Source organism: Misgurnus anguillicaudatus, chromosome 16, assembly GCF_027580225.2.
Source record: "Misgurnus anguillicaudatus chromosome 16, ASM2758022v2, whole genome shotgun sequence".
Classification (NCBI taxonomy): domain Eukaryota; kingdom Metazoa; phylum Chordata; class Actinopteri; order Cypriniformes; family Cobitidae; genus Misgurnus; species Misgurnus anguillicaudatus.
Genome location: NC_073352.2, coordinates 5464807 through 5477901, shown reverse-complemented (window position 1 = coordinate 5477901; position 13095 = coordinate 5464807). Strand labels below are relative to the sequence as shown.

General features: G+C 36.0%; 1 protein-coding gene across 2 annotated transcripts in view; it reads right to left on the bottom strand.

The window, feature by feature from the left end:
* flt4 (fms related receptor tyrosine kinase 4) overlaps window positions 1-10349 on the bottom strand; it is a 69049-nt gene extending 58700 nt beyond the window's left edge. The window contains exon 1 of one of the 2 annotated variants that reach the window (XM_073854052.1): window positions 10000-10349. In XM_073854052.1, the coding sequence (XP_073710153.1) occupies window positions 10000-10057 (58 nt within the window). In that variant the 5' untranslated portion in view covers window positions 10058-10349. The remainder of the gene's footprint in view (window positions 1-9999) is intronic. The other variant, XM_073854053.1, reaches the window with a different exon arrangement.
* Window positions 10350-13095: the final 2746 nt, after the last annotated feature.

The following is a 13095-nucleotide window of genomic DNA, read 5'->3' as shown; positions in this document are numbered from 1 at the left end:
AATAAATAAACGAAACTAACCGCAAAAATGTGTGTGCATTTGGCATTCATTAAAAATATAGAGCTATAAAATGACTGTAAATAGCACAGCTCAGATTACAATATTTGGTCTTGGACAAAAGTCTAAAAAGGTCCCAACAATGCATTACCATGTGCTTAGATCTGCCAAGGTGAACGAGTTGGTAACACTTAACATTAAGGTTGTATTTGTTAACTTTAGGGAATGCATTAATTAACATGAACTAACAATTAAAGGGGGGGTTAAATGGTATTTCAAGCATTCTGACTTATTAACAGTTATAGAGTTGTTTCCTCATGCTAAACGTAGGCAAAGTGTCAAAACAGCAGTTGGGCGTGTTACAGAGTATTTCTGTGTCGAATGCACTTCGTCAGGGTTCGTACAAGTTTTGGACAGTTTTTTTCGATTACAGGCCCAGCTGACATTTCAGGTGTTTCTATACGTATCACTTCTTTATATGGGCACTTCCCCTGGAAAACCCCGCCCACCCGTCAATCAGCGGGAGACGCTAGAACTTACAAACATTCACATCACGCGACAGCTTTGTTTAATTTCAAAACTCAACAATGGCACAAAAGAAAAAGTGTGTTTTTGGATGTAAGGAGAAGAAAGTCAGCCTTATGAAAACAATGGATATACTTTATTATCCGGGGAAGCAGCAGAGTTTTGCGTGTGTGTTTGTTTAACGCTGGATTTCATTGAAAAGTCCCAACCGAGTCATGAGTTGCATGCGGTAAGTAAGACTTCTGTCTTATGTTGGAAATTGGCACATAAGTGCATATTATATAAACAACACAAACATGTAGTGAATCATAAGTTAAACAGTGTTGTATAGTGTTGCATGACTCGTACTCGCTCCACCCGCGGTAGTAACTCCTCCTTCTGCATTTTTCGTACGTTATCGGAAAGAATCGGTAAAGCTAATCTTTCTTTTATAAATCTGATTAAACTAAAGACTCTTCGGAGATATAAAGGATGTAATACTACTCTATAGGTACTCCAGATTAACATCAGAAATGCAGAATGTAAATCTATGTATAGATTTTCAGCATTTATTCATCTTTGTTAATATTAATGCTAATATAGTTGTTCATGTTAGTTCATTGTACATTAACTAATGTTAACAGTAACAACTTTTGATTTAAAAAATTTTTTTAGTAAATGCTTAAATTAACAAGAACTAAAGTTAATCTGTACACTTTAAGAAAAAAGGTACAAAAGTTGGTACTAGGAGGGTACCTTTAAAAAAGGTTTGCTACAGATACCTGCACTTTAAAAAAATATTACATTTTTTGTTTAATCAACAAAAAGTAATTTCAACTTACTTTTATTTATCTTGACTAGAAATGAGTTCTTATAACTACAGATGAGTTTTTATAACTTAAAAAAATAATAAAGTTGACTGTTTTCAACTATATTTTATAAGTTGTAGCAACTCATCTCTAGATAAATAATAGTAAGTTGACATGACTTGTAAATCTGAGTTGATTCAACAAAAACATTTAAGGCAGCAAAGAATTTTTACATTGTGGAACCTTTAAGGTATGTACCTCTAATGTGCCAATGTGTACCTTTTATGTACAAAATTGTACGTTTTGAAAAGGTACCACCTCAGTGACAAGTTTTGTACATATATCTTTTTCTGAGAGTGTTTTGTTTAGTTTATTCTTAATTCATGTAAGCTAATGCATTAACTAAATAACAAATACAACTTTATTGTCAAGTGTTACCGTCTTTTTATCCTGGCAAATCTAAGCAAACTGTGAAACATTGTTGCAGGGGCGGATCTACCGGGGTGGCACGGGGTGGCATTTGCCACCCTAAATAAAAGCATTGCATATGCCACCCCAGCGCTGGTATCCTAATATATATAATATATACCCGAGTAGGCTCTTTTAACCAGAAAGGCAATGTCGTTTGTCTTTGCGTGTGTTTAGGGGTGGCAGACACATATCTGACTATGATTGGTGTGTGTGTGTCTTAGAGGGGGTGGGACAACCACATAGCTGATGATGATTGGCTTAATTTCCATCGTTAGCCAACCAGATGCAGCAGAGTTCATACACAAGCACGAACAGTCAGTCCGAGCAGAAAGTCTTTTACAGTGTAAAAAAAGTCTGCACAGTCTTGGCAACTTGGTGACTTTGTCGCTAGATTAAGAAACTTTTTAGACCCCTTTAGCGGCTTTATTAAAAAATTGACTAGGACAAATCTAGCGATCTTTTCTGGCGTTGTTGGAGACTTTTGGAAACTGCTGTGAAAGGATGCATCGCCCGATCCAAGGTACTCACATGCAGTCCGGTTCTCGCGCTGCAGTCCATCCGTTCCCAGTCGCACAAACCTGCAACAACAGAGCGATGGCAAGTACAACGAGCTCAAAACAAAGGTAGCGGACGCAAGCACAATGTATAAAAAGCACAAACGTTACTTTTCCATCGTTGAGGTTAAAGGCAAGAATGTTTATGAACGTGCAACTTATGCCCATGAAGAAAGAGTCTCTTCACGTCTGTAGCAAGTAATTCTGATCTAATAAAGCACCTCACATCATCACATGCTGGAAAAACATTAGTGGTTTCTCTTTAGTGTCTTTAAGTGATTAAGTTGAGCATCACATCAGCAAATCAGAGTACTAAATACGGTCATATTTCACAGATAAATGTTGCATCAGGATAAAAATACAAAAATTGATTGTTTAATAGTGCCTGAGGTAGTTGCTTGGTAGTTAAAACAACTGAACTGCAGGTTTGTGTAAGCAGTAAATATATTTTAAGCAGTTCTTTCTAGAGTTAGCCGCCCGTCATGTCTTGTTAGCTACTGCAGCAATCAAAATATTTCATACGTGCATTGTATTGTTCATTAAGGAGACAAAACTATTCAGTGTTGTGTATGTTTTAGAAAGCTTGAAAGACAACTTAATGCTGCATTTTCCAGGATACTATGAAAAGTAAGGCTGATATCCATTTTTTAACCAAAAAGAATAGAAAAATCAAATACTATGGAAGTGGAAGGTACAAATAAAACAAAAAAATATGTTGTGGAAGGGAAAGGAGTAGATGAAGTCATGAAAGAATGAAACATATGGATGGCAAAGAGCTAAAAAGAAGTGAAAATACAGAAATACATCATGAAGTGAGTGAAAGGATTAAAGAAGAGGGTTATGAGATGTGTGCCTTTTAAATATGTTTTACATTAATATAAACTAGGCAAACCTATTTTATTTATATAACAGTCTTTATACCATTATGTTCAACCTTTTGTCATTATGGTTACAGTCAGTGTTTTTAGATATTGGTAAGATGTGTGTATTAAGACAAAGAGTGCCACAGTAGAGATGCTAAAGGTAGCTGCTTGGGTACTTATTTGTTGTTGCGTTTTTTTATGTTATAAAAATTTGAGGTCCGGTGTATACACGAATATAGAAAATACAGTATATAATTTCTTGTATCCACGACAACCATGCAAGGATGCTTACTTCATTGCCACCCCTCGTACTTCTCATGCCACCCCCTTGCCACCCCATAAATAATTTTCTAGATCCGCCCCTGCGTTGTTGGGGATAAAAATCTCTACATCTGACATTACCAGAGTTTATTTCATATGAGCAAACTCTATATAATATATTACAATGATGTCATTCTCACCCATGATCAAGCTACAGAAAATTAGTCCAAGATGAGTACGATAACAGAAAGCTTGAAGCATCTTACATGTATATTTGTTATCGTAAAGAGACTCTGAATGTGAGCGGTTGTGAATTTTAGGAAGTAAAGTGACTTTAATCACTGAGAAACAGATCAATCTTGAACTCTGTAGCAAAGAGAAATCAATTTGGCACTTTAAAGCGAGCATGGTAAATTGTTATTCACCGTGGGACATAATAACAGAGAGAAATGAGGCCTTCAAAAGTCATAATGTGGCAAAAATCCTTTCCCTTTCGCTCTGTGAACGGAAACATGGAGCCTTTGATAGGCAAATGCATCTTTTGTCCTATCCAGTAAATTTCCTGTTTTCCTGCATGACAAGTTTCCTTTTGAAAGACACTAGAAATGGTCATTTTCCCATTCATGAGTTCGCCCTTACATCTAATTTGATTGCGAAAGTAAGCATATTTTGGCGTGCTATCCTATGGGAAGACTCTGGATCCGGAGTGAAGCTCCGAATATGGGGTATGGCCCGAACCCGGAGAACTCCCCCATGCCTGAAGTGGGATAATATCTATCTATCTATCTATCTATCTATCTATCTATCTATCTATCTATCTATCTATCTATCTATCTATCTATCTATCTATCTATCTATCTATCTATCTATCTATCAGCAATGATTATCATTTGACATGCTATAAAGTCCACATTTAAAAAAAACATCCGTTCTCATTTCTTTTTAGGTCATTGCATTTTTTAAGGGTTGGACAGACATTAACAGGGTCAGGTCACATCATCCCTGACAGACAGCAAGGCACAGGGCCTGAAATAGCCGTGTGTCCGGCTTACAACTGGAGGGCAGTCAGGCCACGCAACAGACCTCCTCCCTGGACTGAGGAGTCAGCACAACCGGACTCCCAATGGAGGACATCGGTCAACCCTGAGAAGGGGATGTGCATTCGCATTAAAATACAAGTGAGTGAGAAAGACCTGGAAACAATTCCTCTGTTGTCATACCCAAGGCCAGTGGCACGCTTTGATTCCTCTGTCACCAGCGGCGGGAGGATGAGGTCCAAAAATGTGCCTGCATGTCCTTTCATGAACGTATATCTGCCTCGTTGTGGCCTTCCTATTTCCTGGCTGGGATTTGGGGTGAGGTCAGGATGTTGTGGCGGGGGGATAACATCTGTGTGGGTTTCCTACATGTCACTTACAAGTATTTCCTGTACCTGTGCAGCGTGCCAACAGGAGGCTATATTCTTTCTACTTCGCCGTTGCGTTTTCTACCATCGCTGAAATACCCCCGACCCCATAAGATTTCTAAAGAAAGGCGTTTACACGTATACTAAGTGCATTCATGTAAACAGTACGAATCCTGATTGTTACCTAATAGTTCAGAAAACGAGGCGTCACAATGGCTGGGATGCAGTGTAGCATCCGTATAAGAAGTAAAAGGAGGAGACGCGGATCTGAAATTGACACACTGGCAATATCCCCAGGCTCTTTCCCATGAACCCACGTGACCTTCGATGACAGGCCATGCCATACCACTGACCAGAGAAACCTAACACGCCCCGCAGTACAGCATGAAACATTTCCATAGGCAATGGAGCTCATTCCAATTATGAGGACTTAAAGCAATAAGCTTTAAATTTGAGGCCCTCAAGAGGAATCTCAATTTAAAGTAAAAACACAGTGTATAACCCGATGACAACGCAAGCCTACAAACTAAAAGTCCATTATGGACTTCTGCTTGTATGGTGTGATACTACAAAATACCTGAAACAGATGTTTTTTGTGATCTAAATATCTTTTAAAAAATATATTTTATTTTGAAACAGGTTAACGCTTTATAAATCTGTACACATCACCATCTCATTAGAGTTGACATGACAACTATACTCAGTACACAATCGCTAATGGGATTTTGCTAAGACAAAGCAACAGCAGATTGGTTTCTATTACAGATAAGCACAAAACTTTTGTTTTCATAAAAATGGCATTTCCATTTACTGATGTTATGCAACTAAAACATCATTTTTCCTTGCGCAGTTCCCCTTTAAAGAATGGTCATGCGACTTTTACGCACGTCAAATAACCTGTAAATGAAAATAAAACTGTTTCCTTTGCAATTTTGCAATAAATCCTTTTTTTGAATTGCCTGGAAAACAACCTCAATGCGATATTAGGGTTTATCAGTTGTGCTTATTTTCAGTTTCAGTTCGCGCAATTTGAAGGCTAATGAAAATGCAGCTGGTTGCCATGAGGTTTCCTCAACAAGCACAATAATTTAAGTTATATTAATGTCACACTGCAAAAAATGATTTTCAAGAAAAAATATTCTTGTTTTCAGTAAAAATATCAAAAAATTCTCAAATTAAGATGCTTTTTCTTGATAAGCAAAATGGCCCAAGAAAATAAGTCTAGTTTTTAGACCAAAAATATCAAATTTAAGTGATTTTGTGCATAAAACAAGCAAAAAAATCTGCCTATGGGGTGAGCAAAAAAATCTTGAACATTTTCTTAATGGGGCCATGGCATTAAAATCTGACTTTTTCCATGTTTAAGTGCTATGATTGGGTCCCCAGTGCTTCTATCAACCTAGAAAATGTGAAAAAGATCAACCCAGTAACTTAGCTTTGGTAAACCATTCTCTACAAGCACATGAAAAAATAGGTGGTTGAAATTTGGCTCTCCTTATGATGTCATAAGGAGCTCTTATTATAATAATACCACCCCTTAATCTGCACTATCCAACCACAGCACTGCCATTTTATGCAGAGAAAAGCACAATTGAGTTTTAATTTAAACAAACCACCATCATTGTGATCAGTGTTTGAATTTCATCAGCTCATTTGCATGTTAAAGGACACACCCAAATTTTTGCACACACCTACAAAGTGGCAATTTTAACATGCTATAGTAAATTATTTATATGGTATTTTGAGCTAAAACTTCACATATGTGCTCTGGGGACAGTAAAGATTGATTTGACATCTTAAAAAAGTCTTGTGCCATGGCCCCTTTAAACACTAAGGGGCTGTTTACACTTGGTATTAAAGGAATAGTCTACTCATTTTCAATATTAAACTATGTTATTACCTTAACTAAGAATTGTTGATACATCCCTCTATCATCTGTGTGCGTGCACGTAAGCGCTGGAGCGCGCTGCGACGCTTCGATAGCATTTAGCTTAGCCCCATTCATTCAATGGTACCATTTAGAGATAAAGTTAGAAGTGACCAAACACATCAACGTTTTTCCTATTTAAGACGAGTAGTTATACGAGCAAGTTTGGTGGTACAAAATAAAACGTAGCACTTTTCTAAGCGGATTTAAAAGAGGAACTATATTTTATGGCGTAATAGCACTTTTGGGAGTACTTCGACTCAGCGCAGTAACATCCTCCCTCTCCCATTATGAGAGTGAGAAGGGGAGCAGACTTTTCAGGCGAGTCGAAGTACTCCCAAAAATGCTATTACGCCATAAAATATAGTTCCTCTTTTAATGCAAAAAAATCACTTAAATTTGACATTTTTGGTCTATAAACTAGACTTATTTTCTTGGGTCATTTTGCTCATCAAGAAAAAGCATCTTATTGTAAGAATTTTTAGATATTTTTACTGAAAACAAGACAAAAATACTAAGATTTTTTATGTGAAAATCATTTTTTGCAGTGCAGTCATACAAAGATATGCAGCAATACATAAAACCGTGGTTAATTTTTAAGGGATAGATTCGTTTTTTTAAAAGCTCGAGCTCTAAGCAATAGTAATGTCCTCCTCAGCACCACCACCATTATAAAGGTGCAGTGTGTAGATTTCAGCAGCATCTAGCTGTGAGATTGTGAATTGCAACCAATGGCTCAGTCCACCAGTCACTGAAATGCATAGAGAAGCTACAGTAGTCGCCACAGGACATACATGTTGTTGTCTAAGACAAAATACAGTAGTGACAAAACGCGCTCTACACTAGTTTGTCCGTATAGGGCTACTGTAGAAACATATCGGCACAAAATGGCGTCTTCCATGTAAGGGGACCCGCAATGTATGGAGATAAAAACGACTCATTCTAACGTAATAAACACATAATGGTTAATTATGTAAGGTCTTTATACACCACTGATAATATAGTTATGTATATATGTATATTAGATGCTTCTAAAAGTTACACACTGCACCTTTAATACGACTGCTCCCAAAGTCAGGAAGAGCTTTTACAGGCCAACCTCCACCTACAGTAAGACATCATCACAGTACATCTCAAGCTGCTTTTAATCACCAGGATGGTAACATGAAACACATTGCTATGAGTGAGATCTTGACATAAGAACAGCAAAAGTCTTTTCATAGCCAGTTATAAAGCATAAGGCTTTGGTCGTATTTCATTTTAGGAACATTCTGCAGCGCTGATGATGAAATATTTGCTTAGTCAAACTAGTAATGGGGTTTAATCAATACCTCTCTAGACACTAATCACTTTTCATTACAATGAGACACAGCCGGCGCTCATTCAAAATCAGTGAATGACCGCAAAATGCTGTGTTGTCTGTTTACTGTAATTGCACATGCTATTATATAATTAACCTGCACATAAAACAATTATATATGCTTAGAAATTTAAAAGGTTCTTGCCTATCCAAAAGTGAAGCTAGGCTGTGGTTACTAGGGGTTGCTTTTAGACCTAAAGCTTATGCCAATCTCTTATGCCAATTTATTTTTCATCAGGCAAGAATTGTGTTTGATTGCTTATAAGAATAATTGCGCCGCTCTCCACAACAAACTGCATGATTGAGGTATTATTCATGTGTGCAGCACAAGGAGTGCAGGACAAGTTATTCATTTTAAATAACAGAAGCAATTTTCTATTCTTTAAATCAACCAAGCCAAACTATTTGAGTCACACTGAATGCTACCATTATAAAGCAAATGTTGAATAAATAAAGATGCTTCTGCACGATTTTTGGATAACACCGTTTTTGGTTCTTTGAGTCAATAATTTCTTTATAAACTTTTTTTGAGAAACAGATGATAAAGTTTCTTTATGAATTCATTTAGTCAATAATGATTCTTGCACCTTTATTTTTAAGGGTGCACTGCTGGTTTGGACTTTTGCACAAACACTGAGGGTCACTAAGCTGCCATGTGGTTTTCATTTGTAAGATGTTTTAACGCAGGCATATACAAGTGGGTTTCTCATAGCCGTGTTGAGAGCGCCCATCCTTCTGCCAAAGTCTTCACGAGGTGCTGCCGTTTGATGTGTAACCTGGCATCACGCTGGAGAAATGAGTTTCCCTCGGCTGTACCGAATCTCACTCAACAACACCTGTGCTAACTCAAGCTCTTCAGTTCCTCTTCATCATCTGAATTTCACACCAATGAGATCTCTACCAGCAGACACATTGCCTCACAACCAGAGACTTGCGTATAGAGTTGCACATTATTATTGTTTTAAATGTTTTCTTGCTGTTATGATTGGCTGATGTTGTACCTCATACCGAGTGTCTGATTTCTGAGGTGTTATGTTGGAAATAAACTGTGTACATAAGAAATACCGTGCAGTAAAAATGTGCAGGATATCAATACTGAATAAACAGCAGAGATTAAATGTAAAACTAAAATCTGAAAGACACGATGAAGAAAGTAAAATTTTTTTATAAATAATATTCAATTGCAAAGGTTTACATCCCTGCTTAAACTAATAGACACTATCACAGAAATTCTATTGGTTTTATTGGGAATTGTATTGGTTCTAATGGAATATGACCCAAAATACACTAAAGTGTAGTGGTTTTAATGGTAAAAGATAATGGTTCCTATTGGTATTTTAATGGAAACCATTAGAATTTTCTGTAATGGTTTTATTGTTTTTTCAGCAGGGATAATAGGGGATCATACTGTATGCATCTTAGGTCATGATTCCCTTAAATGAATATTAAAATTTCTCATGAATAACACACTGACCTGACAAAGCAACCTCTATACAGTTTGAAAAAGACACAGATATCTGTTCATTGTAATGTCTGACCATGTGATCAAGTGCAGCAAGTCACTTAAAATTCAAAATTAAGGAGAAATAAATTATGCATAGGTTTTTTGTATGAGATAAAACTTTCTCCACAATGCAAACTTTCAAACAGTGCACACTAATAGTACAGTAGCCTATGGTAACGCGCGTCACACTTCAAGCGCGTTCATTATACTGTAACGCGCTTTTCGACACTTTTGTTATTTTATAACGTTGTGTAATTTTGTGTTTCTTGTATGTTTCATCACTGAAGCGTTGTTTTTTTGATTGTGTTGTACAGCATGTATTTGAATTTAACGCGCGCGCTCACCTGAGAATAAGGGAATCCCAATCCAAATCCGACAGAAAAGCGTAAAATCTCTCTTCATTTCCAGGTTTCCAGTCCTCCGGGGTTTTAGATATTCTAACAAACTGTCTTGTGTCCTGGTGTCATTCAAATAAAACGAGCAGAACTTCAGGATCAGGTGAAACGCGGTGAAGACTCTCCAAAGAGGATGTGCCACAGGACGAGGAGAATAAAACGCTTGTTTTTCTGTTGAAAAGAAAATCCTGAACTTCTGAATGGATTTACAATCATTTCCTTTTCCTCTGACTGACTCACTCCTCTCTTTCCCTCTCTCTGTGTGTGTGTGATAATACTCTTACTCCCTCAGTCTGAAGTGTCACATAGCATGAAATGTGTCTTACCTCCTGTGCTGTAAACTTACAACATGTCCAGCCTATATGCTTTTGTGCACATCCTTGACACACTTTCAGGGGTGCCTAGGATTTTGGATTGATCTATATACACTTTTTTAACATACAGCACGTGTGATATAAAATGCTATAGATCAATTTCTACAGCCGCATGTCTATAAATGTATTTCAAATGATAAAGATATAAGGGCTGTAAGTTCACATCATAATTAGGCTATTGAAACTTAATCAGATTACTTAAAGATTTCAAACACCATCAAGGAGAATAATTATACATAGACTGATTGAATTGCTTTAAATTATGTTTTTTTTTTATATAAACAACACCATTTGAAACAATAATGAAATGAAATAGCAGATGTGTGGTAAAGCATAACCACAGACACCCAACGATCAGACCTACAGCATGCGTTCAAATTCCAGTAAATGTGTGTGTGTGTGTTATAACAGGCATGCTTTGTGTTTGATTTGGCTCGTGAAGCATTCATTAGTGTGAATGTTATGATGGGCAGGGGATTCTCAGGTCATAGTGTTACCTGGAACGTGTACAGACTTCCTAATGAACTGACTTAGTTTTTTCACAGCCAGCCATAAAAAATAATCAAATAAGGGCATATGCCTACATGACGGACAGCTGTGTGTCTGTATCGGTTTAATTTGTAGACACTAAATGCCAATAATTATATTATGCTGGCTCTGGTTCTCTAATTTGGTTGAATAAGCATCATTCCAAGAGTTCTGCTATTTCTTATAACAGCACTGAAAAGTTTTCCTTGAAGAAAATGAACATAATTACACAAGGTGAAAGAAAATATGACCCAAACTAAATTAATGGGGGGTAGAGGTTTGTCACCATTGTGTTGGGTCATCACTTGAAAATCTGAAGAAGTTTATACACTAAAGTTTTGAAATGCTTACCGATTCTTTAGTTATATTTTGAACAAAACTGACTATATACTAATTATCGTGCTAAGTGACACTTCAGTAACATTACATAATTATGTAAAGATTAAAGGGGGGTTTCCCCTACAGGGATTAGGACTAGACCTAAATTTGATTAGGAAATATAACTAGTTTTAACAAACATGCCTTACTAAAAACATTACTTGTGTGCATTTTAAGCAAAACAAATGGCACTAATGTATTTAAAGATATGTCAGTACAAGTTGTTTTCGGTTTGGACAGCTCTCACATTTATTTTAATCTAGGACTAGTATAATCCCTTTCTGGGAAACCGCCCCGTGAAGTATCCAATATAATTCAAAACTATGTTATATTTTAGCTTCATTAATGTAGTCACCATTTGCCTAAAAACATTTGTAAAAATTACATTTTAATAAGAATCTTTTGAGATGCTTTATAAAAAGTACTGAAGGATTTCATATTCAGCATTTCTGACCTCTTATTGACTGCTTTTTCTTCATTATTCAGTCCAAGTCATCTATATATTAGACATGTCAATCGATTCAAATATTTACTCTAGATTAATCACATGGTTGTCATGAGTTAACTCGTGTGATTAATTGCTTAATCGCATATTTTTATCTGTTATTCTATATTTACTTTAATTTAACAATTTTTTTTAAGTTGTTATACTCTAATCAATGGGCATGGGCAAATATGCTTTATGAAAATGTTTATTATCAGCGAAAGAGTCATTAATGTTTTTTTTAAATCCAGTTAAAGGTTTTTTTAAAGGGATATTTCACCCAAAAACGCAAATTGTGTCTTCATCACTCTCGTGTTTTTACAAACCTGTATAAATTTTATTGTTCTGATGAACACAAAGAGGATATTAACCGTTCGTGGATGCCATTTACTTCCATAGTATTCTTTTTCTTACTATGGAAGTATATGGGGTCCACGAATGGTTTGATGGTTTTGAAACATTCCTCAAAATATCTTCTTTGTGTTCATCAGAAAAAAGAAATAACAAAATGAGAGTGAAGTTGTTAACATGAACTAACAATTAACAAATCTACAACATTTATTAATTGTTATGTTAATTTTGGCATTTACTTTAAATAATAACTGCATTAATAATCATCAACAAGAAAGAATACATGCTGAAAAACTATATTGTTCATTGTTTGTTCATGTTAGTTGCATTTACTAATGTTTACTAATACAACCTTAAAGGGTGATTCTCGCAAAATTAGACTTAATGAGGTGTCATGAAACATTTTGATTAAAAAAGTGCCATCAAAATAAGAAGCATACAGTTACAAACATCTCTTCATGTACTTTTTTGCACATGATTTCAAATGACATCATACAAACCAATTTTGTTGTTTTTTCCACATTTAAGCGGGAAATTTTCATTACCGCAATATGTCCATGACTGGATTTGGGTTCTTTGAAATGGAAATATTGATAATTAAAAAATAAAAAAAAATAAAAAGCTTCAGTGCATGTTATACTATAAACATTTACATTAAAGAAACATGTGCTATTTGGTGATCATTGGTAAATGTAGAGACAATAATAAGGAATATAAATGTGTCCAAAACCAATTTTCTCATCCTCCGCAACAATTTTCAATCATTGTTTAAGGCAGTGTTTCCCAACCCTGGTCCTCGGGCACCCCCTCCCAGAAAGTTTTAGATGTCTCCTTATTTAACACACCTGATTCAACTCATCAGCCTTGTTCTAAAATGGTAAATATGTGTCCCTAACAAGCTGATGAGTTGAATCAGGTGTGTTAAATAAG